The sequence below is a fragment of the Eutrigla gurnardus genome, assembly GCF_963514095.1.
Source record: "Eutrigla gurnardus genome assembly, chromosome: 19".
Classification (NCBI taxonomy): Eukaryota; Metazoa; Chordata; class Actinopteri; order Perciformes; family Triglidae; genus Eutrigla; species Eutrigla gurnardus.
This window is the reverse complement of record NC_139930.1, coordinates 9,115,192-9,142,036: the sequence shown is the minus strand read 5'-3', so window position 1 is coordinate 9,142,036 and position 26,845 is coordinate 9,115,192. Positions and strand designations below refer to the sequence as shown.

The 26,845-nt window shown below is 42.1% G+C and overlaps 1 protein-coding gene across 6 annotated transcripts in view; it reads left to right on the top strand.

Moving 5' to 3' along the window:
• Positions 1–26,470, top strand: part of cacna1bb (calcium channel, voltage-dependent, N type, alpha 1B subunit, b) — a 151,109-nt gene extending 124,639 nt beyond the window's left edge. For 3 of the 6 annotated variants that reach the window (XM_084035039.1, XM_084035037.1, XM_084035034.1), the window contains 14 exons: positions 948–1,039; positions 1,142–1,292; positions 1,614–1,741; positions 4,817–4,913; positions 8,313–8,418; positions 8,541–8,648; positions 9,175–9,281; positions 9,889–10,055; positions 11,257–11,389; positions 11,497–11,607; positions 13,910–13,948; positions 16,211–16,472; positions 21,929–22,125; positions 22,774–26,470. In XM_084035039.1, coding sequence (XP_083891165.1) covers positions 948–1,039; positions 1,142–1,292; positions 1,614–1,741; positions 4,817–4,913; positions 8,313–8,418; positions 8,541–8,648; positions 9,175–9,281; positions 9,889–10,055; positions 11,257–11,389; positions 11,497–11,607; positions 13,910–13,948; positions 16,211–16,472; positions 21,929–22,125; positions 22,774–23,340 — 2,265 coding nt within the window. In that variant the 3' untranslated portion in view covers positions 23,341–26,470. Of the gene's footprint in view, positions 1–947; positions 1,040–1,141; positions 1,293–1,613; positions 1,742–3,171; positions 3,269–4,816; positions 4,914–8,312; positions 8,419–8,540; positions 8,649–9,174; positions 9,282–9,888; positions 10,056–11,256; positions 11,390–11,496; positions 11,608–13,909; positions 13,949–16,210; positions 16,473–21,928; positions 22,126–22,773 lie in introns of all 6 variants that reach the window. The other 3 variants (XM_084035038.1, XM_084035035.1, XM_084035036.1) reach the window with 2 other exon arrangements.
• The last annotated feature ends 375 nt before the right edge of the window (positions 26,471–26,845 follow it).

The window sequence follows — 26,845 nt, the reverse complement described above, 5'->3', positions numbered from 1 at the left end:
CGGGTGATTTTGAAGTGACTTTCTCATTTTAGAGGTAGCCAATATAAAGGACTACCTACCTTTTACATAGAAGCTCATTACTGTCTCGGTGATGAAAGTCAGTTGCTGTTGTGGTCCAGGGTCAAGATGCTCCACACACACTGACTGCTGTCAGAGTTCCCCCCGGGCCCAGCAGCCAGTGTTTATAGGCCAGCAGGAAGGACATGCCGAGGGGCAAATATATATATTTAAAAAGAGACCTCTGGCTTGTTGACTAGACTCACAGAGGGACATCACATGTTGTGGCAGTTATCCACTCTCAGTCTCTCTCTCTCTCTCTCACACCGTTAGGTAAGTACAGCATAATAGACTGACGGTAAGGGTGAATAATAAATACGTTCATACACAAAAGAATAGTAATATACAGTAAATAAAACAGCTAATTACAGATAACATGAGACATTTATTCAGAAAAGTAAAAAAAAACATTATCACGATGCTAATGTAATGAAGGATGGTGCAGCCAAAGCAGTTGTCCAATGGCTACCACTGACAACGTTTACTGAACTTAGGCAGTATTGAAAAGCAGGTAAGAGGGTCTCTGGTCTCAAATTTGTCAGGTTTTAAAGCCCATAATAACTTTTCTTTTACGATTTACAATCTGCTATAACATTAGATAGCTCTGACTAAATAAGCATCAATGAAATTACAAAGTTTAATTTCCCATTTAAGATAATCTGCTTCATCAGGGCTGTGTGGGTGTGCTTTGATCAGACGGTAACCAAGCAACCCACCAGCTGTCATCACATTCTGATTGAAACCTCCTGATTGGTGAACGGCAACTGTGTGACATCGTGTTTTTTCCAACACGAGACTTCAAATCAGAAATCCATGCTGCGAAATAATCAATCCGGTTTTGTTTTTGTGGTTTGCGTTGATAAACGGCGCCTGCTCTCCTGCGTACTCAGGTGTTTGGAAACATCGAGCTGAATGACGATACGGCGATAAGTCGACACAACAACTTCCAGACCTTTCTCCAGGCCTTGACTCTTCTCTTCAGGTAATTCCTCCTCCATGTTCTAAAAATGCTGGTGCCACGAATAATTCAGGACACTAACACCCTGCTCCTGTCACTGTGTGTGTGTGTGTGTGTGTGTTTTAGGAGTGCGACAGGCGAGGCGTGGCATGAGATCATGTTGTCGTGTCTCAGTAACCGGCCCTGTGATAGGCTCTCAGGAACCTTGGGGAAGGAGTGTGGAAGTGACTTTGCCTACTTCTACTTCGTCTCCTTCATCTTCCTCTGCTCCTTTCTGGTCAGTGTGAAGGCCGTCCCATCTCACCTCATTCTGACCGACAGAAATGAAACTGAATTTATTTTTTCATTTTTTACATCAAAAACATGCAACTCCACTTTTACACTTGTGACTTCACTTGGGCTTCAGTCTTTTGACTTGAAACCAAATTTAAATGGCATTCATGAATTCAGCCAATTTTTAGGTAAAGCTATTGACTTGACTTAGGACTTGCCAGTCTTGACTTGGGACTTGATTTGGGACTTGAAAACCAATGACTTGGTCCCCCCTCTGGTAGAAACAACTATTCTTATTCATTATTCATTTATTTTACTCCTCTAGATGCTGAACCTGTTTGTCGCCGTCATCATGGACAACTTTGAGTACCTGACGAGGGACGCCTCCATCCTCGGGCCTCATCACCTTGATGAATTCATCCGCGTGTGGGCGGAGTACGACCCGGCTGCCTGGTGAGTGCTCCGGCTGACCCCTGACCCGCTACAGTAGAGTTCCTGATGTCAGCCAGCAGTTAAAGGGGAGGGGGTTTGCTTGTAAACAGGGAACTCTAAGCCCTGAGTTCCAGCAGGATAACTCTGTGACGTGGACCTGGAGAAATCCCATCTTAGCAGCGGCGGGTGAGTGACATTAAGCCTGAGCCCAGAGTGGGCTGAGGCGGGCGACGAGCCCCCTGTCGGCCGGACTGATGCATATAAATCCAGCGTTCCGCTTGGCGTCCATGCACTCAGACCTCTAAGCCGGCGGTTTCCAAATCTCCTCAGCCTGTCACTGTGGTGAGAAGAGAAAGTAGTTCTCTGGCTCCAGCGGGGGAGTGCAGGTTGTTGCCCTCTCCGCCCCCCCTCACACTGACGGTGTTTAACTTGACTGAGGCACAATACTAGTTCTGCGTGAGACAGTGTGAAGCGTAATCTGTCTCAGATTATGTAAGGCTCATTAAGTTTTAACGAATGCTTCACAGGAGCCTTGTCAGTGAGTCAGGACTCCGGGAGAGGTGTGAGATGTGAAATATGAAATTGCCATCTCCTGACAGACATTACGGGGGAGGAATTATTATTTATTCCTTTGAATATAAATTAGCTGCTCTCAGAGATGTGTCTAAAGCAACATGCAGCAGCTCTTCAACTGCTTTTACTCATTTTTATGTCAGGTGGAAACAAGGAGTATATTTAAGGCTCATTGTTTTTTTCTTTACTTGTACTCACAGATTCTTTAAAAGGAACAGATCGGTTTAAACTGATTCAACAATTTCCTGCGTAGCCATTCCCTTGTTGTGGGTTTTAAGGAGGAAGTTCTCATTCTGCAATTAGGAACTTAGACGTTGTGGTTATTTAAAATTCTGATTCCAGTATTTTTAGACTTAATGGATTTAACTTTGAGTACTTCACCATGAACTAAAACACTTATAAATAAAGGATTTAGTACCTCTCCACCAGGAATGTATTCCTGACAGTGTGAAGCAGGCTTTCAAACAATATTTAGACCTTTACATTAGGGGGGATCATTTTTTTAGACTACATTCATTCATTACAAAAAATATATATATTTCTAAAAAATACTTCATAACTCAATATTTCTCAAATCCTGGCAAAAGCCCCTGAGACTTAAAAGTGAAAGTGAAAAGTGAAAAAACTGAACATAAAAGAATTAAATGGGGAGAAAGGAGAGAAGAGCCAGGGAATATGTTTGAGAAACACTTGAAGTAAGAAAAAAGTATTCAAAAAAGTTTAGATTTAGTCCGAAAAGTAACTAAAAAAGTTGTCTTTTGTCTTCATCTGCTGCTACTTGAGAACGTACCTCCGTGTTGATGCCTGCTAACAGATGATTCTACATGTAATGAAATAACCTGTGACTTAACCTCTTGAACATGTCTCATCTTTTACAGCGGGAGGATATGCTATCAGGATATGTACAAATTGTTGCGTTTTATCTCGCCTCCCCTGGGCCTGGGGAAGAAGTGCCCTAACAGGGTGGCTTACAAGGTTTGCACTCCCACACAGCCCTTTTGTCCTCAAAGGGGCCGTGGTGGTTTCGGACCGTAAATGTCTGTTCTCCTTCCCCGCGGTTCCAGACAATGACCCGAACACACATGCATACACGCGCATCGACTCTCCACTAACCCAGCCGGCAGGTAACCATGGCGAGTGCAGGAAACAATGCAGCAAGTCAGACTCCAACAAAAAAGGCATCCAAAGCGATGTCTAAGATATTTCCCCGCTTCTAAACGCAGGAGAGAGACGAGCGGGGAAGAGAGAGCATTGTGTGCTTTGTTTCCACTCTGGTTCCTGCTAACGTCCCTTAGCATGCAGAAACAGAAGGCATCTTAAAGGAGTGCTCCACTGAAAATCTATCTGTTGACTCAGAAATAAAAACCCCTTTAAAGGTGGCTCTGGAAAGCTTGTAGCCGCTCCTTCTGAGAAGGAGAAGATAATAATGGATTCCAACTATTCAGAGTCATGGTAACACATAAAGGAAGAGAACATCCTAGTTCTCAAACTGCTCCTGCATTCTCCTCTTGATCCATATGTCCGGTATCCATACAGCTTTCTGAACTGTGCACATTGTCTCAAGTGATGTCGCAGCTGTCGGCAGTTGAGTTGCATTGTGGGTAATGTAGGAGTCTGGTTTTAACAAAGAAGAAGAATTCGTGGAATATCTCTGGTTCTGTATTAGATATGTTTGGGCTCGAGCACATCACATGACTTGCAACTTTGGGTTCAACATCAACTCTAACTGTAGTTTTGAGAAAACAAATAAATTAATGAAACAATCCTTGAAACCTTTGTGGTTGGTGACTGGACTCGGTTTAATGGCTTTCACAGTTCAAACAGTTGAAATAATAATAATTATAATAATAATAATAATAATAATAATAATCATGTGTTTTTCATTTATAATCTAATCACCAATTAAAAGAAAAACGGCTGAGAACACTACTGTGTCATGCTCTTGCCTCGAAATAGCGATGTAACTCTTGAGTGTTTGTACTGTAGGGATCTATTGGGAACGTTGGAACACGTGTAAGGATCATTAGCAGAGATGGGGATTATGTTGCAGGAGTGGTTTGAGAAATTCTCAATGTTGCCATTGGAATCGGTTGTACAAACTTCCCAGAGCCTCCAGGTGGGGAATGTTTGAGTCTCAAAAGGTAGAGTTTTGAGTGTAGTAAGCCTTTATCACATCATGTTCCCAAATGCATATCTTTCTACCATGATCCTTCCATCCAGCATCTCTGCACAGGGAGCCCTCCAGAGGATCCTCCCCTCCCTCCCTCCCTCCTTCCTCCTGGGATTCACTCCTGAATCCTTAAATCCAACCAGGATGGCAACCCAGATCACGATTTCCTGGAAATCTTATTAACAAGGATTTCTGTGTTTTCCTCTTCTTTCCCCCTCCCATTCTCTATTTGGCATTTCACCACTTCCTCTCTTCATGTAACTCCCCCCACCCCTTTTTAATCCCGATATCTCCTCACCTGGGAAATCGTCATTCCTCCCTCCATGGCCTTCCACCATCTTTCCCCCGGGAAGCGGCCGCATGACTTTCCGTGATATGTACGAGATGCTTCGCGACATGTCCCCTCCGCTCGGTTTGGGGAAGAAATGCCCGCCCCGGGTCGCCTATAAGGTAGAATTCCTCCTTCCTCCTCCGTCCCCCTCCCTCCTGCAGTCACTGCTGGTTCCCCTGCTTCCACCCGTCACACATCTTCAGGCTTCTGTCAGTGTGTCACAGTCCGTATCTTCTGGCCTGCTGTTGTGTTCTTCTTTCTGTTCTTCTGTGAAGCTCTGTGGCCTCAGTCTACCGTAGGGAAGAACTTATGCTCAGCATCACATGACAGACAGACAAAGGTAGCAGATATGTGGAGAGGAAAATGGAGCATCCAGCAGCTAAAGAGCCAGACGGTCGGTGGGGCCCCATGTATGACGTCAGGAGTGCACATTACTCTGTGATTTGTATGTAAATGATCAAATGTTTGCCCGGAGCGAACCAATGTTCCTGCAGACTGCCAGGCCCGGCTCTGGCCTGCCATGTGCTCATGCACTGGACGTAATGTGCATCCAGTGAAGAGGAAGAGCAGAGTGGATTTAAAACCTTGCTCTCACCGCTGATACCTATTTTAATATTCTGGGCAGAATGAATATCTCTGAGATAATAAAATATATGTTCCTTAGAAGGTGCAACGCGCTGGATAACTGGTATAAAACCTTGTACAGTCATTCATGGTCCCCAGAGGACGACTTTTCATTTAGCGGCAACATCACATCAACCTATTTAGATAGATAGATTTAGATCATTTCATGTCTCGATAACAATACATCACAACATAACAAGTTGTCAGATATTTCAATACATAGTCCATATTAAATATTATACGTATACTCTTGACGAATGAAAAGTAAATACTTCAGTACCAAAATGTGACGAAGTCATTGTGTTTTGAATTGTGATAGTTTTAGTGATCTCTAAACTTCTTATAGTGCAAGCGTTTCCAATACTTCGGTTTATGACCATAATTGTTAGCTTAGAGCGGTCATTCCCATCAGCCCCTGATGTAAGTTTAGTGCTATTTACCTTGTCAGCATGCTAACACCGTAAACTAAGATGTTGAACATGGTAAACATTCCCCTTATCATGATGATGTTAGCATTTCTCTAAGAGCCCTGCCTCCTGTGCCTTTATTCTTGTTTGCCCTGTGAATTACTGAATTATGGATAACATGGTGGAGACCAAACCCAGAGTTAACAGAAGAGTGAATATCAATACAGACTTCACCTCTAAATAAAAGTAGCTCTTTATCTGCTGGATGTGAAAATCTAGGATAGTTTTAAAGTTCTTATGTGCCCTAGTGGCCAAATAATGCATTACAAATGCCGTACCAGGAATTCTGTAAAAACCTAAACGTGTTCACAGATTTAATTGAAATTATGTGTAAGATTTAGAAAAAGGAACAAGGTATTTCAGCCTGGATTCAGATGCTTATCAGGACTTATTGAGGGATTTTGAGTGAATGAGAACCCGGCACATTTATCCCATGATTCTATGTGAGACTGCAGTCGGCAATCCTCAGGTAGTCCCTGCACCAGCTGCTTACCTCTTAGCATGCAGACTTAATGTGAATGGTTTCAGAGCACGCACAGCTGTCCGAACGCATCACATTTCAAGCGAGCCCTGCCCTTGCCCCAGTTAAAATGTCTGGGTCTGACGTGGTCACACATCCAAATATAACTCCAGTTTTTGTGAATCGGCGGAGAAAGACATGAACAAAGACGCACAGAGAGGGAGCAGTACTGCACTTGAGAGCCAGGCTTCTTTCCCCATCTCTATTTTTACTTTTTTTTTTCCCACCTCACACTACTTTGCTGATCACACTCCTTGTTAACCTTCCTCCCTGATGAACACACCTTCCCCTGATAGTCACATTCGTCCCCGTTACCCTCTCGTTTCCTGTTCTTTGTTCTGTCTTCAGGCTTAGCTTCACTCTCTGTTGTGGATGATCTTTCGCTCACCATCTCTAGGGATCTCTTCCCTCTCTCCGCCTTCCTCTTACTTCACCATGTGTACCTGTGTTTGTGGGCATGTTAAGTCAAGCATTGCCTCCTATGTGCATCGCTGCTTTTCTTTTTTATGTGTTCCTTTATTTGTCTGATGCTCATTTTTGCAAGACTTCACATGCGTAAATTCTTTCCAGTTAAGGCACATCCTCCTCCTCCTCCTCTCATCTCTTCATCTGTACTGTTACGCATGCAGAGTGAATATACCTTCTCTTTTTGCCATCAGCTTCAGTTGAACTTTTCCCCCCACAAATGTTTCTGATGGTTTTTGCTTTTGCCTTTCAGTTCTTCTTCTTTTTTCTCTCTCCATTTAATTAGAAGACCACTGTACTAACTAAAGCATGCATGTGTGTGTATGAATCATTTCATTGCAGCAATGGCGTGGATTCATGCTGATTAGTTTCTACATTTTACAAGTGATACCAAGTGTATTTTAAGTTTCATAAGCTACTGTATAAATACTGATGAATTAATGATAATGTGCTGCCCAGTAATTGCTACGAATGATTACTAGATTTTAGTATGCAGCACAGTGCAACATGGGGCTGACAGCAACTGTTCTAACTATTCTGATTAACCCATGCATCATGTAGTCTATAAGATATCAGAAAATGGTGCAAATATACCAAAAGGGGATACATCAGATCATTGTTGTTCGGGGCAGCAGAAAACACAAAGACTCCTTTGACAAAACATGCATTTTACCTGGCAGAACATGGGAGCTGCTGCTTCGTATTATTGTGCGACTGATTCACCAACGACAGCAGGTCGACCAGCACCTCCCATGTTCTGCAAGTAAAATTACTGTTTTTGTCAAAGGAGTCTGGTAAGAGCTCCAGGGCTGTTTGACAGCAAGGTAAGTCAGTGAAAATATTCTACCACCACCTGTAGGTGACATACTGACCACTTATAAAATATCCAATGATTTCTAAATCGCTTGTTTTGACCAACCAACAGTCTGAACCCAACAGTCCAGTCGTTTGGAGAGGAGGAATGATTACAACCACAAATAACTCTTCTAATAACCATGAAGCAGGGTGAAGATAGCCTTGAGCTCACAGTGTGAAGCAGTAATAGTATTACATTTAATATCTCTGGGTAAAGGACTGGTGATCAGACAAAACAAGGCACAAATTGCATTCTGGGAAATTGTGAAGGGCTTCTATAACTATTTTCTGATAAGTTCTGAACCAAACGATTAAGAGGGGGATCAGAAAAATAATTGACTCATTGATGGTTAATAAAAATAATTATTAGCTGCAGCCCTAACATCTCACTGTGGATGTTCTCCACATCTGGCAAAGTTCCTCTGTATGCTGGACTGCAACAATACAAAATCATATTTAATATTTGGAGACATCAACTACATGATTTGTTTTTGTATACATTTGATTTGTAGTCACATCTTTAATTCAGCCTCCTTTCCCTCATTTGTTGTGTTTGTTCCTGATTCATTTGCTTCCATTCCTCTCAGCGGTTGGTGAGGATGAACATGCCTATTGCGGAAGACATGACGGTGCATTTCACTTCCACGCTGATGGCCTTGATTCGCACAGCCCTGGAGATCAAACTGGCATCTGGTGAGTGACTAAAAATGCCAAAAATCCACAACGCCCCCAACTGATGGCTCGGGTGTTAATGTAAATGGCTGTGATGGGCGTGGTGCAGATTTGACGTGATGTGTCTGTGGGCCCTTCCTCAGGGGTCCTGGCGCAGCATCTGTGTGACGCTGACCTGAAGAGGGAGATAAACCGAGTCTGGCCCAACCTGTCGCAGAAGATTGTTGACCTGCTGGTGACACCACCCAAATGTGAGTTACTTTTTGTATTGTTATTTATTTATGTTACTAATTAATTAATTTTCTTGAAACAATTTGATTTGTGTTGGACTTGAATGAAATACTGTCATTTCCTTGGTAAGATGTTGATTCTACTGTTACTTTTATTTGAGTTTCTTGTTATTTTAGGAAAACAAGTCAGAATCTCTGCCAGTGTGTTGAGATAATTTCAGCTGGTTTCTAATTGAAAATCAAGACATTTCACTTGTTTTCTAGATTTAAGAAGAGATTCTAGAGAATTGTCAGTTTTCTAGATGTTGTTGCATTGATATGCTTTATTCTCTTTCTTCCAATATAAGTACTTCTTCACACAATGATGCTGGTTCAATAGTAACATAGAAACTTGATAAGGTGAGATAGTTTACTGCTTAGTTCACAGCCACACCTGCGAGACATACTGTAATTTATCCACCTGCGTGAGTCGTATTTTGTTGCTCCTCTGGCTCCATCTACTGGCCATACATAGAGGGACCGTCTCTCACTCTGCTCTCTCCTCCAGACAATGAGCTGACTGTGGGGAAAGTCTACGCAGCTCTCATGATCTTTGACTACTATAAGCAGAATCGTGCTAAGAGACTCCAGCAGCAGCATCCAGGGGGAACTCAGGTACAGCATGTTGTAAATAAACATCTGTTTAAAGCTCATAGGGGGAAACACTAGCCACGATCATTCTGTATATAAAATGGATTCCTGTCTAAACAAGACATTACACCCATGATATAAGTGACACATGTATCAGCTGTCCACGTTATTTTTAGTCTTGTCTTAAGACTCTAATAATAATCTTGTGTTTAGCATCATTATCACAGTTGTATTCCTTCTATCAAACTCAAGCTTTCTAGTGGTCATATTTTCTCCATGAAATCCTGAAGTTGTTTTTATTAACCCATTTTATTTGGATTTTCTTATTACATTTCATTAGATAAGACAATATTTTTTTGTATTGTTTTTAGTATATTATGTTTTGGTCAGATGCTTTACACAAGATTGGGAGCATTAAGACTGCATCTCCACAGCACCCTATATGGTGTTTGCTGAGCCAGTGGCTTGCAGCTAACAGTGCCAACAACGGCAACAGTGCTGAGAGAGCTAACTGTGTTTACCTGAGGGGGAACCAAAGGGTGGGCGCTACGTTTCCGTGCCTGCGCTGTTGGTTGGGACGGCGTTGTCAGCTGTAACTGATAGTGACATTTGCTGTCCATCTGTCCTGCAGAGTAAACTGGGGGCGTTGTTCCGTCCTATGCTGCAACTCACTCACATACAGGAAGTAGAAGCACCGATCTGCAGCCCCAAACAGCCCCTCACACCTCAGCCTGAGCCAGAAGCCAAACCAGAGGCACTGCCCACGAGCACCATCACCTCGCTCAACAGGGACACAATGTGAGTGGAGCTGTTTAATTGATATGTAATATTACCTCATGTCACGTACCTCAAGACTTGGGCCTCATGCAGGAACAACTCGTATCAACAAATTCCATCTCATGTGACTTGTTTGAGAGATTTAGAAGAACTTACTGCATTCGCCAAGATTCTCATATTTGATATGCAATTAGTTGCTGTTAGCCAATCCTAAGTTTTTGACTAATGGATTCATGACTTTAAAATAAGAGAATCCTTTATAATTCCCAGAGTGGGTAAATTTAGCATATTTTAACAACAAGAGGCAACACAAAACAAATATGAACGAGTATGTAAAGATATGATGAATAACTAAGCATTAAAAAACGAAATATAAAACTTACATTGAAGCAGTGTTGAGTTGCTCATGAACAAATATTATTCTAAAATGTTACGTAGTCTTAACAATATCATCAGTCATTTATATTGCCTTTTAAACTTCATTAAACGAATATAAAAACATGCATGCAGGAACATGCTCTGCATTTGCTGTAAAGCTCACAGGGAGCAACTTGGGGTTCAGTGTGTGGCTCCGGGACACTTCGGCATTCAGACAGTAGGAACGACACTATATTATCAATATGAACATCTTAAATTATTTCACCGCCTCCGGTTGCAGTCATCGATCGCCTCGCTGTGGCAAGACATTTTTCAAATGGCACCGTTTCTTCTTTATTTCAGTGACAGCATGACCCTCAGGTGACACGGCATTTACAGCACTCATTATTTCCCCCCGTTCCTTGGCTTCAGCAGGTCCCTTAATTCTGACACTGTTAAGAATTATGGACTTTCCTTTATGGATCTCTGAAAGCAAGAAATTCAATATTGGACACGTGGGGCATACAAGCTCTATATGGTATCATCGGGGCGTTCTTAATGCTAATTTTCATTTCTGATAAAGGCTTATTGTGGCACAGATGGTCATTTACTGGCTGAATCTGACGTGGCACACTCTTACAAGCGTGAGTTAAGAGAAGAAAATGTTCTTGCATGAGGTCCGACGTGTTCTGTAATCTTTGAGTTGAAATTAAGAAAAACCCTTAAATCTAATTGGATTTTGAGTCCCTAAGGTTTATTTTTCATTTGACAAATAGCCTTAGAAATGAAAGTGAGGAAACTCTGCATTGACAGCACTTAGAAGCTTTCAATCTTCCAGTCAGAGCTTTTGTGTGTTCGTACACAGAATAAACCAGAGGAGCACCATAAAACATTCCCAGTCCGGAGATGTCTCTCAGGCTGCACAACAGAGGCCCAAAGGCCGGAGGAAACTGCAGAGAGGCCTATCAGAGGATGTGCCATTTTCCACCAGACCTCAGGTACACCCGCACCGAGGAGACGCCATCGTCTTGATAACATTTTACTTCCTCACATTCAGTGTCGCCTCCATACATGCTACCACTACTACTATATCTTTTTCATGCAGGAATCTGTTGAACTGAAGCAGGTGGAGAACATATCCGACACAGAGGAGTATCCGAGCCTGGAGAGCCACTGCAGAGCGGCCTCCCTGCCCCGACTTAATGCCGAGTACTACGTAAGCCCCTCAGCGCTCGTGACGCTGCGCATCTCGTTTTACTGCTCAGAGAAAATATCTCTTTGACTCACTCTCGTGGGGATTATCAGGATTGGAAAATGCACACACTGTGCAAACATTAGATTTTTCTTGATGAAATGTTCAGACAGTGTCTTCTGCAATGTAAGACAGGAAATAGATTAAGATAAAAGCCAGGGACATAATTATCTGTCACCATGAGTAAACCTTCTACTTTCACCTAAAAGCCGTCCAGTTACTGTGACACCATTAATGTCATTGGCTGATTCAAGATGTTCAATTTGTACCTTCTTGCCAAAGAAAGCAGGAATATCCAAATATATCCAACGTATCCAAATATATCCAAAGTTGAGCTGCAGTGAGAGTTCCTGAGCCTCTGTGTTCTTTTACCACATTCAGATCGATATTTTCTTAAAGAAACAGTTCGACATTTTGCTAAATATGCTTGTTTGCTGTCTTTCTGAGAGTCACGTGAGCAAACTGTTGGAGCTAGTGTTGTGAAGCAATTAGCTTAGCATCAGAAGTAGTTGAAAGAAATGGAAGTATTATAGTATCTTCATTTGTATTTATGTTTCATTTCTGTTTGTGTAGGGATTAAATGTATGACATATAAAGTGTTAATTAGTGAGCTAGATGTTTGTAGCTGTGTTTTTGAACTTAGGCTAGCTGATGATGCTAAGCTAACAGTCTACTCGCTGCTTAGTTAGCGCAAAGACATGAGAGTGATATATATTCATGCATAACTCTCAGAAAGAAATCAACTAAACATATTTCCCCAAAATGTTTAACCATTCCTTTAAGTTTATATCTCCTGCAGTCCAAAATTGAGATAATTTTAATGAATGGTGCATCTGGTTATGTGGACACACACAGTAAACCAGTTGCAAAAGGAGTTCTGTACAAACAAATCAATGATTCGGTGGTACTAAAATATTGTTCAAAAGTATAAATCCACACTGTTTGCTTTGTTGGCGTCTATAATTCCTCATATTTGATTGTCAGACAATAGAAATGATGAAATTCCACCAGTCCTTTTATATTGAGCCTTAAAATAGAAACTAGATTGTAATCAGATACTGTATTCACCTGTTACAGTGTTGACCTTTATCACACTAACCTCAATTTACTGTAAGATTAATTTCTTGGAAATCCTAAGGATGGTATTCTGGAAAAGTTTGAATGTATTTAGTTTAACTCAAGAATATTATCATCAGTCATCTTTTTGTATTTCACAAAATATGCACACTCACAGTTCAATCTAATCTTTTTTTATGAATTTCACTTATTTTCATCTGTTTATTTACTTTCATTCTGTGAGTAACAGTAGCTGCTCCTGTCTACTGCATATGGATTTCATGTCAAGATATGTTTTTTCCTATCCATCACTTCTCTGTTTCCTGGATTGTCTCAACTGTCTGATTTTATCTCTTTAGTTTTGCCTGTCGTCTCTGTTTTAGTCTCTCTCTGTCACCCTGCTCTCTCCCACAACACTTAACATGTGCTTTCCTTATGTTTATGTTGCATTTTGATCTCTCGCTCCTTCTTTATCTATCTTTAAAGTAAAAGGCTGGTGTTATCCAGTATTTTCCTTATTGTCAACAAATCCAATGAAAATCCTACAACTAACAATGCACTAATCCCACGTACACTTGTTCCGTTAAAAATGCTCCCATATACAGTTTTTCATAAAACAGCTGCACACTGTAGTTTGTAGCAAATGTTGCTCAAATAGGAGAGAGAAATGCATTTGTCTACAGATTAATACACATTTGGTGCTCTAGTGAGAATTTACAGCAGCAAGATGGTGATGAAGGAACATAAGACCCAATGAAACAGTAAGGCTCATTGATGTTTTTTAAATAGAGAGGCTAAGTCCCGCCCCTCCCGGTGTCCCCCATGGGACATTATTTGAGAAAAATAGATAGAATAGTTAACGTTGAGTGACAAATATTTTTTTGATCCTGTATGAATCGTGGCATGAATTACACATATGATTGTTTGTCGATTTAAAAGATAGTTTTACGTGTCATTAAAGTCACATTTGTAGTATAAAGTTGAGGAATAAGCCTGTGAAAGCACATCATTTGAAAGTACTTGTTAGTAGGATTGGCTTTGATTGGTTTTGGTCTCTTCATCCGGTTTATGGACTGTATAGAAAATACAGAATATCACCAGCCTAACGCCTACAAATCTCTTTTCTAATCTTCTGTCTTCCCGTTCTCCTGATTTCGATGCCCACTGCTAATGTTTTGCCCACCTTCCTCTTGTGTGTGCTGTCTAATAGCGGAGCCACCCTCGCCACGCCCCTGGGACCCACCTGGCAGTATGTACCACCTGTTGTGCCACCTCTCTCTCTCTCTTTCTCTCTTTCTCTCTCTCACTCTCTCTTTCCCTCTTCCTCCTCCTCCTCCTCCTCCTCCTCCTCTCGTCCTTTCCCTATTTTTCTTCTCCTCTCATCTCTCATGTCTGTGTTTGCCTCCATGTACTCCTCTCACCCTCCCGCCATCATGGACAAAGTGATCCCCTGCATATACAGTATACTCTGGTCATTCCATCAAATTGCTGATAGAAACATCACACACAAATCAACGTCGTGCACAAAACATACCCAGATCCATGGAGAAATACTTGTATGTGTATCCCGGGTATGTCGAGTACTCTGTCCTGCTTTAGAGCCATTAATAACAGCAGCACAGCGCCACACTTTGGTGAAAATGTGGTTATGTGTACTGTATGTGAGTTTCATGATGTAGTAATGTGGTAGTGTATAGTGTGTAGTGTTTTTTTTTTGGTTCGTCGGTGTGTGATTGTGGATCAAGGCGGGGCCAGTACTGCTGCTTTCTTGCTTTGAAATAACAAACTAAAAAACCCTGTCCAACTTTATCTGTCATTTGATGTTACTTTCAGTCTTAAAATCTTGTTCTTTACATGAAAACACAAGTTTAATTTATCCTGTCAACCCTTACTCACCCTCACATTGTAGTTGTTGGATGAAATGGAGAGTTTATTGTCTTTTAAATAGCACATCATGACATTTATCCCACAAGAAAGATTTTAAGACTGCATACTAGATAAAATGACTCGGTAATATGGGTATTTTCTGCAGTGTTGTGATATTGTTGTGACTGTAGCTACAGGTCAGGCTGTGGTAGAACAAGAGAACCAGCACAACCACCCAACGGCCGTCTGTGAACAAGCTATTCATGAAAATAGGAGTTCATTAATGAACCACGTGTCATCAAAGGTCCTCATAAGATCAGACACATTTTTAGCACCAGAGGCGTCCAGATACATATTGATTTGGAAACAGAATACTGAAAAACTGTTGATCAGAAATGATCTCGGCAGTGACCAGCAGGTGGGGTGGTAACGTAGCTGCTGGTTCAGTTCCCTATCACGTCAGTCTGTTACCTGGTAGCTGTGCCGGTCAGCGAGCTAAGAAGGAGTTGGGGTGAGTGTCAGAGTCCTCAAAGCATTAATTCAAGTATTAATCCCTGGAGAGAACTTGGTGAACGTAAGGTTTTAAAGGAAAACGCCACTGAATAATTAAAGCCACTAAAATCCTTATTTTATAATAACAATGTACCAGATGATAACGTTAAAACAATGTGGCAATGGTAAAGGTGCCTCTTTACAGAGCTTTATGGTGAGATTCAGTCACTTGTGATTTCATATTTGGCTGTAGTAGGCAGCTGTTTTTAGCTAAGTACACTACTTGCTCAGCACCAAACAGCAGAATAATACAGTTGGCAATAGCTGGTGGACATAGTGAAGTAATTAGCTGCTAAAGAGCCAGATATTTCCCTCTGGAGCGACCAAAGTCAGAGCTAAAAGAGAGAGAATACTGGACTATGAAGGTTGCCAGAAATCTGACTCAAAATGAAAGATGAATGTTGCTCCGTAACTGCTGGATGTGTAAATAAGCAACAAGTTTGTTATATCAGTTTTAAAAACGGGGCGGCTGTGACTCAGGGGTCGAGAGAGAGTCGTCCTCCAATCGGAAGATAGGCGTCTCGAATCCCATTTACCATTTAAAGGATGATGATGTGTCAATGTTGTGTTCACAAGTTGTTTAATATTTTAATACTATCAAACAGCAGTTTACTTCCTGCTTTGCAGAAGACAGGTGGGACACCGGTTTAAACAAGGAACAAGGTGTCATGGTTTTCAGTGGCGTATTCCTTGAGGTAAATATAAGGTGTTATTTAGCAAATATTAGCTACTTTAAGAAAGATTACACTTGTTTCTAAGGTTAGAAGTTGAAAAAGCCAAAAAATGCCACAAAGGCCAATGTCAACACCCCACCTCTTCTTTGTTCACTAGCAGGGACGCCTGCAAGCTTACACATGGTGTAAGTTCTATAACAGTAAGTATTTGAGTTCAGTCACAGATCAGTGTTCATTCTTCTCAAACGTTTCTTACATCTGTGCCTGGAGAAGAACGGGTAGAACGTCCGTAGATTGCCTTCCACTGGTTGTGTCGTTTGTGTGTCGTGGATATTTTGGTGGTTTGGTTAAAACTGCCACAGATGCCTGTCTGCTCCACTTTCTCCTGACGCCTCTCCACGTTTCTCTTGCCCTCTCAGCCAATTGTTGACCTCAGTCCTATCAGGCGCTCAGCATCTTCGCTGACACCGCAGCGCTACCAGGAGGTCGTTCTGAGGGAGTACGACCTGGAACGGCCCGACTTGGCCCAGTCCTCAATGGGGCCGGGGCAAGTGGAGGGCCAGGACAGAGCCCACCACCATCACCACCACCACCGCTGCCATCGACGCAGGGACAAGGACAAAGACAAGAAGCAGAAGTCCCTGGACAGAGCGGCGTCGATGCAGCCGTCAAGCACTGTTGGTGAGATGAAACAAACATGATGAGTTTAGATTTTTACAATGCAATGATAGGCTTGAAAAGTGAAGCCAATGCTAAAATGCCTTAAACTTACATTCTTTCTAATTACCAGCAGAGGGCAACTCTTCTGGTTGCCGAAAGGCAAGATTGTATAGAAGTGTATGAGAAAATGACCCTACTTCTCACTTCATTTATTACCTAAGCAAACTAAAAAAAAAAATTGTAAACATGAATTATTGTCCTAATCCATCTTCAGTTCTTTTTCATACAACATGATGTTCATTTATTAAATGATGCTCCATTTAGAGTCAAAACAGGTTATGCTTTAGGGCGGGGCGACCAATAACCAAGATGGCAACGGCCAAAATCCCGAACATGAGGCTTCAAAACCATAATCCACTTCTTCTACAGTCTGAGAACATAACACAGAACACAAGATAAACTGTAAAATTAGAAGCAGGAGACAACAAAAATATCATCCAACCCAAAAATTGAGCCTGGATCTAAGCACCCGTACTAAATCCAATACACTGTCATATGTTGGTTATCACAACAGTACAAATAGAAGTAAAACCACTTTGCTTGGCAGGAAAGGGTTTTCCCAGCATTAGAAACATTACTATTCCTGACTTGTGTCCACCCACAAGCATTTTTGGGAGCTTTCATCCACATTTTGTGGTATTTCTCAGCAGTTTCTCCATGACAACTGATTGTAAGGAGTTTGTTCTTGTCAAAAGACATTACTGCTTCTTCCTTAAAACTAACTGACAAGAAAAAGACTAGAAATGCACTCGGTCTCGCAATGTTAAAAGTTTCTCTGAAGGGTATTCAGAGTGATATTATAGCAACAATGATCTATTATCTATATTAATATATAGTGGTGTTGGGGATGTAGCAGGAGCAGATTTGGTTATCAACAGCTAATTATTAATGTCAATATGATTATCGATATTAATAATTATATTTAATATATTATCATGATATAATCATGAATAAACGGGGCACCACCCTGGGATCAGGGAAAAGATAACCTAAAACTGTATTCAGTCTCAATATAAAAGGTTTTATACTCACATGCCAATCATCGTGATCATTGGCATAGAAGTATAAGAACAATCGAACAATTAAAAAGGGCGTGAAATTCGAGCACTAGCCTTCACAACCTGCTGTTATCCAGTGACATATGCACTGTAATAATGATCACAATCAATAACACTGCAATTAACAAAGCCTTATTACCTTACTACCTAACACACACAGTTAAGCTAAACAAAGGGAGAGACACGTGGAGTGGGTGTGTGTGTGTGTGTAGAGAGAGAGAGAGCGAGATATGGCCGGGTGCGACCACCAGATGGAGCTATCCCTCACAGCGTTCAGGGGCGGAGCCACTGACGCCAGATGGAGTAGCGAGAGAGGGAGAGATGGCCGGGTGCAGCCACCAGATGGAGCTATTCCTCACAGCGTTCAGGGGCGGAGCCACTGAAGTCCGATAGGATCGCGAGAGAGAGAGAGAGCGAGCGAGAGATGGCCGGGTACAGCCACCGGATGGAGCTATGTCCTTAGCGTCAGGAGCCGGAAACAGCTGGCGTAGGACACGTGTGGGGCGGTGTATATGTGCGTGTGTGTTAGCGGGACACAAACAAAGAAAGGGGGAGAATGCGCACGCAATATTCTAAGGCTCAGGAGGCGTGTTACTATCACACGGGAGCTTGTGAATGAACTGGCGTTCATTCAGCGCCACCGCGGTCTTTTAAATGATAGTAGACGCTTACTGAGCTCGCGAATATGGCTGAGGTTAGTCAAAAACATCGTTACAGAAACCCAGCGGCGTGGGTATACAATCAGCATTCAACTACAACACAGAGAAAACAACGGACTCGGTGGTCCGTGATCAAAACTTAAAACACGTTAACAAGAATTACAAGCATATCCTACACTATCACTTATGTCTCTGCCCAGACTGATAGCCTCTTACTGGTGTCGTTGCGCAAGCTGCGAGTCCATCCTGGCGATGACGGCGTTCCTTACCGCGGTGGCGGTAGTTCGGGAGTCCCGGTGGCAGCGGGGGGTCGTGATGAGTCGGCTAAGTCCAGACGAGAGCGGAGCGTGTTTCCTCTCGTTGATCAAACTCGAATAAAGAAAACAGTTCGTGTTTCTTTCTTCCGCGGGCGACAATATGATCGCGGCTTGGCGATTTAGTCAGCTTACTTCAGACAGGAGCTGGTAGCTGGAATGCAGGAACCAGCTTGGTTCCTCTTGTTGCAGCGGTGTGCTGCGGGGGTCGCCCCCTGTTGCAACGTGGTGTTGCGATGGAAGGGCGTTGGAAGCCTTTTTGGAAGAGAGTGTTCTTAAGGCGGCACCGGTTTATAAAGCTCACGGCTGCTCCCGGGGACCCCCTGGGGTACCTGCGGTTGTCAGCCAATAGGGCACCAGTTGTGTGACATTGCACTTCGCACCTAGGTGAGAAGTGAAACTAAAATGGCGGTCTAGTTTTTTATCTCCTTTGTTCCTTTGTCCTGACCGCATGTGAGGGTTTTTGTAGGCCGCATTGTGTAGTCCTAATGGTGAGGTCCCAACAGTGGAGTAATGTCTCCCTGAGCAGAGAATGAAGTCACTCTTCATCTGTGTGTGTCGTAATACCAGATTTTTTTTTAATACAAGATATTTTTTTTAAAGTAAATTGTGGGGCATATTTTAGGTTGTTGAGAGATTAATTCATTTAACACAACGATATTAATTCATATAATACAGTGAGGTGAATATCCACATAGAAACTTGGCACCACTTTCATAGAGAGACAGCGATGGCAGGCCAGGCTTTCCTTGTAGATTATTGGATGTCTCAACATAGCTGCCAGAATTCTTGATAGGATTAAAGTTCCATGATCGGGTTATGTAGGTGAAGGGGTTTCTGCTGCGCTTCGACCAGGGATTTTACACGTCAAGCTTTCCATCTGATTAGCAGAGAGAGTTGTGAGCTTTCAGAGGAAAAGCTGCCGGGCTGAGAATTTTACTCCTTTTTTCTTTCAGTTGCTCGCTTTGTCCCCTCTGACCTTAAAAATTACATTCATGAAAACTAGCTCCACAGATTTCACACTTGATTTCACACTGGCGCACACTTGAGGAGCTGCAAACTATCCATGAAAAGGCTTGAATTTACATTTTCCTCATTTAAAAAACAGAAACAACTTTTTGTCACACTAGTGTTGCAACACTTGTGTTGCTTCACATACAGACACACTATTCATTTTTGACACACAAGCGACTTTGCCAAGATAATTAACGTTAAAAGAAAATAAAAAGAAATAAAACGGCATGGAGCAGTCATTGGTTATTTGGCATGAATAAGGTCACATCTCACACAGGTATGGATAAAATATATAGAAATCAAATAAAGTGCAAAGTGGGACTTTGGCTGTCTAGCCCAATATACAAGATGTGACACTTTAAATTTCAGTATTATTTGGTGTATAGATGGCAGGGATGCTAACTTGTTATGGGTTCTTAAGAATAAAACACATTTTGTCTTGTCAGCATTTACAAGTCTGAGATCATGCAGAGATGTTATTTTGTTATATTTTGAGTTGAAGAGACAAATGCATACAAGACTCTGTCATCTGCATATAAATTGATATTATATTATCGACAAAAGAAAGTTTTTGAGGCTGATTAATGCAACGTTATACAGTTGATAGAGAGTGGTGTAGGGATGAAGTATTTTTATAGGCCAACCCAGAAGTTAGAATCTCACTGGTTCCCTTGAAAAAAAGGGCTTTTTGAATATTAGAGAACAGATCGACTCTGTGGCAAACACAAGGAAATGGTACTTAAATGTTTTGTTCAGCAATACGATCTTCACAAACTTTTATGACTTTTTGAGTTAAAAGCTAACGTTAGCATGAAAAGCTGACATTAGCATGACCATACACAAACACTAGTTGATGACATTTTGCAATCTTATTTATCCACGTCAGCAACCCCTTTATTTATATAAAAGCTTTAAAATTCACGAACGGGGAATATACAGACGTCTTTTTTAGATCTTGGAACACAATGTTAAACCTTTAAACGTGCGTTAACCAATGTCCTTCTCTCAGGCATCGAACAAAAATACCTATTGAAAAAAGATTGACTTCAAGGGAACTGGAAGTGCAAAAATTGTAACTGGTTTCCAGGTTTTAGGACTCATCCCTGCAGCGCTCTATTATTTCTTCAGTATCGAGGGTCATGGTCAGGCTTTGTTTGCCACCGGGGGGCGTCTGCTGGAGCGATTACAGCCTGAGAGTTGGCGGCAGGGTGTTTTTTGTGTTAACACTGGAGGGCAGCAGCTGGGCTTTATTGCTGAGATAAAAGGCCACAGTGGACAGGTCCAGCACAGGGATTTATGGGTACCTCTGGGTGAGATAGCAAGACATCCAGCAGCCCCCTCTACGTCTATTGGATTGAGAGAAACAGCAAGGACAGATTCACTCCTCAAAGCTTGTCATTCTCAAGGTAGATCCGACACATCAGAATGATGAATAGGCTTCTGTGTCTCTGTCATCGCGGTTTTAATCTGAAAACTGGAGTTCTTCCAGCGCCAAAGAGAGTCATCCCACCACAGTGCTTTGCTTTATGCCACACACCCATGGGCTAGATAGAAACACACACACACACACGCTGTGTTAGAGGTGTAATGAAATCTCATGGAATAATAACTCATAGTACAAAATGAAGTGAACTTTTGCTTCTGTCCTCCTCTTTCCAGTTCAACTCAAATCATTAGAACCTTTATTCATCCCTGTCGGGGACATTACTTTATATGCAGCTGCTCCCTACCCAGAACCACACACAACAATATGCCAGGAATATGCTTGACAGTAAAACACAACAAAAATTGACTATGTTTGCATTTGTTCCGCAGGTAAATATTGGTTTGACACACACACACATTGGTTTGTACTCGCTGCCTGACAAACACGTTGGGAGAATGTTCAAGTTTAGAAGCTCTTACTCTAAGTGAAGGCATTAGAGTTTTTGCAAAAGGAATAAAGAATAAGGATTTTTTTTTACAGCCATATTTCATGTTCACTTGAAGCCCTTATGTGTAAACTTTGAAAATTGCTGACTCTGGCATCCCCCAATGGTAGGACCCTGAGAAGATTAGCTGAGGGCAACATAATATGTCTAACCAGTAAAAACCTTTATGCCACAATGACTTTTAAAAAAAAATCTAATTTGAATGAATGAATGTTGTCAAAACTAAGCGAAAAGTTTGTCAAAAAAGGTCCATGCATCATGAAAAAACAGGGACCCGTTCAAAAACTCCACGGAGCTGCTTTAATCTTAAACTCTTCTGACTGAATGTTTATTTGTTTCTGCATTCAGAAGAGATGATGAGATGATAAAAGTGACAGCTAAACCGTGCACTGTATTCCCTACCTACTCATTCTCATTTCATTGGATGATGCCGTCCTCCAGATTCGTTCACCGACCCTTCAGCTGAAGGATTGTCCAGAGAAAGAGCGAGGGAGCGGGACCGCAGCCGGCCTCACGAGAGGAGGCATCACTCCTCGGCCGGAGAGAAGCAGCGCTACTACTCCTGCGAGCGTTACGGCAGCAGGGAGCAGTGTCACACCAAGTCAGCCGGTCCCAGTCGATCCACGTCTCCCGGGGAGGTGAGTTACCTGCCATCCTGTACGTGTCTTAGTGATTGACGGCTAGCGGGTGGTGCATGTCCTGCAGCCTGCAAGTATCTAGGACAGTGACACATTCTTTTGGCTCTGCACTCCACATTGGATTTGACAGGAAAATAGTGACTATGAGGTTTTAGTGCTGACTCAGCTTTTATTTTAAGGTTTTCACATCCATACAGGGTGAACAGAGCAGAAATTGTCCCCAAGTTAAGTTACAACTTTGACTATATGTATCAACACTGCTCCAGTTATTTCACTGAACTGTTCAAATTGAAACTACAATTTGGGAGGTTAAAGAGTAACGTAACACCGTCCTCTCTCAGTGAAAGCTTTAAGCCCGTTTCACCTCTGAAACAGTAGTGATGAGGGGGGGTGTTGTGTGTATTGTAACCGAGCCCCCCAGTGATGTCACCGAGTACTGAGTCACCCTGGAGTACACTTCTACATCACTGTAGCAAGGTGAGGAGTTAAACCATTGGAGGTTAGGAAAAACAATATTTTCAGAAGGTTTGTGTTACTTTTTAACCTCCAGTGTGTTTTCTTACAGACCTCAATGACTTTAGCACTACAAATAATGAATTAACTGTCTATTCACCTGCTGGTACATTGATTAATGATTTGTTCCCTCAGCATGGAAGCAGTGTGGTCAAAGCTGTCCCTGTCACACTCCCCTCTGGTTCGAGCACTCCGGGCCGCAGTCGCAGGCAGCTCCCTCAGACGCCCCTCACCCCTCGCCCTGCCGTGGCCTACAAGACCGCCAACTCCTCGCCTCTCCAGTCCGGTGGCAGCGCCGCTACGACGGGGCACCAGACTCGCTTCAGCCGTGGCCTTTCAGAGCACGAACGCTTACACTGGGTTCACGACGAGTCCCCGATACCAGTCACCCGCATCGGTTCGGACCCTAATTTGAACCGGCAGCAGCAGGCCGCCTCTCGACAGGCCCTCCTCGACGAGGACTTCCAGGACACTGTGAGCAGCCACGGAGGGGGACGCTCTGCCAGAACCGCTGCCTCCACCACAGCCTCAGCTTCACACGGAACCGCCGCCGCGCCCGCCCCAGCCGCCTCCACGCAGGGTCGGGCGGGGGTGGTGCCCAACGGCTACCACTTCACCCTGGGCTTCAACTCTGCGTCTGGGCCTGGGAGCCGAGGAACAGGAAGTCTCAGGGAGAGGGAGGAGGAGGAGGACTGGTGCTAACGTGGCAGAAAACTGTTGCTGAGGACGGGCAGCTTATCAGTGTTGTACAGCGCTCATGTCAGGTCCAACGATCTGATAGGAAGCCAGCGGGTAAATACAGGAGGGAAGATATTGAGGAAAAAGCCAGTGGAAAGTGCTGTAAAAGGGGATCAGAAATCATTCCAACTTTGTAGAGTTACTCTTCTTTTTTATACAACAAACTTTTAAGGAAAAAAGAAACTGATCAACTTTTCTAACCCCTTTATTAGCACTGAAGTGATAGCACCTGTGAACACCCTCAAGTATTTTGCCTTGGCCAGTAAAATCAGTGATGGAGCAGAAGACAAATGTCAAAACCTCCTCGTTCTTTGAGCGAAACTATGAAGTGTGTTTTTTCAGACTGGTCCGAATGCCTCAGTGCTGGTATTAATATGGCTGCTCACAACACTGTTTTTATTTTTGTATGTTTCATTTGGTTTATGGGTGCCATGTTGGGAAGAGGGAAGAGTTGCAACTTGGTCTTATTGATGCTTCCACCAAATTATCCTTTCTACATTAGCTATTGCTTCGGGGGTTCACGCCAAATTCTGATCAGGACAGATATTAGGAACTATTCTATATCGATCATAAACTTCCACCGTGACACCTAAAGGATACAGTGAGTAATGTAGGAACCATTACACAATGGGACCAGGGCCCAGTTTTCATGATCACATTTTTGTAAATTGTACTCCATGTACATTTTTTGAGTGCACATAGGGACTAGATAACTCTTTTCTGACGTTATGTGGCTGAATACTAAGTGCCTCGTTTTCCAAGATGTATTAAGATGCAGCCTGGTCAGATGGACTTGAACATAGAGTAGATGAAAAGTGTTGAGAACAAAGTTTGAATCGGGTTTAATGGACGGAATGCAAAAACAAAGCAAACACTTTTTGTACTGAATCTTGTGGTAGGTATGTCTGAATCACAGATCCAAAGTGAGCAACATAGTGCATGCCGGGGTCTTGAACTTGTAAAAAAAAAAAAAAAAAAATAGTGTCTGTACTTTTGCTTAAGGGTGTGTGGTAAGCATTTGCCTTTCTCTTTAAAATATACTGCCAGCCAGTTGGTAGAAATGGTCTCTGAATGCAGAAAAGTGCCATTTTTTATTTTTATTTCTAATCAACAACAAAAAATTTGCCTCCTCAAGCATACAGTGTATATCGTATCTCTGCCATATTTGCCCACATTTCATGGGTTTATCCCGTTCCTCTGAGGGCAGAGTTGTGTGAGGGTTTGGAGGAGAGGTTAACTGTTTGTGTATTCAAAAGGTACAATAAAGAGTTGTGTTGTTGCTGCTGACTGTTGACTTGCTATGCAACAAGACGACACTTCATCTGCCCTGTAGCTTTACCCTCTGGAATCTCCAGGTTCAGGCTTTAGTGCGACTGCGACCAAATTTTACATTTATGTATGAAGAGTTGTAAATTGTAAACGTATTATATGATGTACAGCAAACACACACTTGGGGCACAAGCGGTATCGATGCTGATATATGTGAATCACGGGGCATTTTTGAGGTTGGCAAGTTGACTGCATGACGCCTCCCTTGGAGCCACCTAAAATATAAAACTGTGTCATTTCCAGACTTGGGTCAAGTTGTGTTTTCAAATAGTTTTAGTGGGTTTTTATTTGCTTGGAAAGCCAGATAAAAAGGATTGATGAAGTGAATTCAGTGCAAGATATTCTGCCATAACAGAAGGCTGAACATTTTTGTGTCATTACATAAGACTTTGGGACCAGTAGTACATCCTTAAGAGCTGAGCTGGCTGAACTGGGACTGCCAGATTCCAGACCAGAGGAAATATTCTGCTCAATTTTGATCCTTTTCTGATCAACACCCATTCCAATTCCCACTGGGCATGACACATGTACTTAAAGGAAGAGGCTTGCAACATGTTATCGTCAACAAATCCCACACCAGGACCAAAATCAACATTGTGTTTATCTGTTTTTTCAGATTTTCATGATTTCCCTACCCCGCCTGTCTCAGCCCCAATCCAATTAGTTCCTAATGAAAACGTTTTTCTTTCAAAATAAGAGTCACAAATATGTAAAAAAAAAAAAAAAAGGATTGGTTATTTCCTAAAACAGCTGTAGTTTTGAGCAAATGTTCCTAAAACAGGAGTAAGTTGAGAATTTGTCTTATTATTTTTTCATTGGTGCTTGAGTGAGGATTCATGGCAGGTGTATGTGCATTGAAACCACAGTGGCTGTATTCATGATCGACGTCCATCTTTGAAAACGGCCCACAAATTTATAGTTGAATTTTTCAAAACATGCTCAGTCATTTCCCAAAATGTTGAGTACTGTAGTTTTAAGCAAATATTACTCAGGGGCAAATCGTCTATTTGTTGGGGAGTTTTTTGGTCACGAAATTAGAATAAACTCCATTATTTTATGGGAAGTAGGATATTGTTTCAAGATAAACTACAGTTTATGTTTATGGTAATGAAGGGACATTGCAGCACAACAGTGTGTCCAATAACAGACTTGGGGGTTAGGACTAAGGACTTGACTCGACTTAACTTGATATATTTGGTGACTTTGTACCTGCTTGAGACACATTTGTGCTTTGTGTATATTGAATGAAAATCCTGCTGAGATCAACATAATGGACTTCTGGGTGTCTAAACCTCTTGGTGCTCTTTGTGTTGACTCCAAGCAAGTTTATGAACATGTCAATTATTTGCAAATATAATTTGATCCAAGTCCGATTATTTTCTTGTGTTTTAATTTTACTTCCTGTTGTCTCATATGTGTGCAATCTATTTGACGGATCATCTAAAAGGGGATATTTTAGACTTTAAAGCAATAAGGTCTAACTGCAGGCGTGGCCCTGTTCTTTGGAAAGGTAAAGGAATGCTTGTCGTCTTACAGGCTTTAAATGTTGCTGTACGTTGCCATATTGGAGCAGAGAGTTGTGTTCATCTCTACAGTAGATTTTTAAAAAGACCAACATTTTCGAGCCTCCACTGAGCCCGACATGAACAGGGTGCCAAGATGTTTCTCTTACAGTTTTACTATGATTGCCCCCTCTGGTCATGTCCTGTTTGCATGTTCTGAATTGAAAATGTGCATGTGCAAAAAAAAAAAAAAAAAAAAGGAATGAAGAAAAAAAAAAGAGGCATTGTTTGACTTAATTCAGTCCATGATTTGTACAATTTGTTTGCTGGATGTATCTGTTTCAGGTCAAGACAAAAAAAGGAGCTAGAATAACATTTCATCACAGAACCACCAAAGTGGAAACAAGGCTCTTTCTGAGAAAAGAGGTTCTGGAGTGGCTGAGTCCTTTGCTGCCTGATCTGTTAAATGGCTGTCTCTCCCACAGTCATTTCGACTGTACCCATAGATTTTATATGAATATAGTCCTTGAATAAAAAGGTATGATTATGAACTTGCAACATCTCTGATGAAAGATCTCTGAAGATTGCATTGAAATGTCTCGTGATTGGGTTTGGGTTGTGATAACATTTTATTGAAT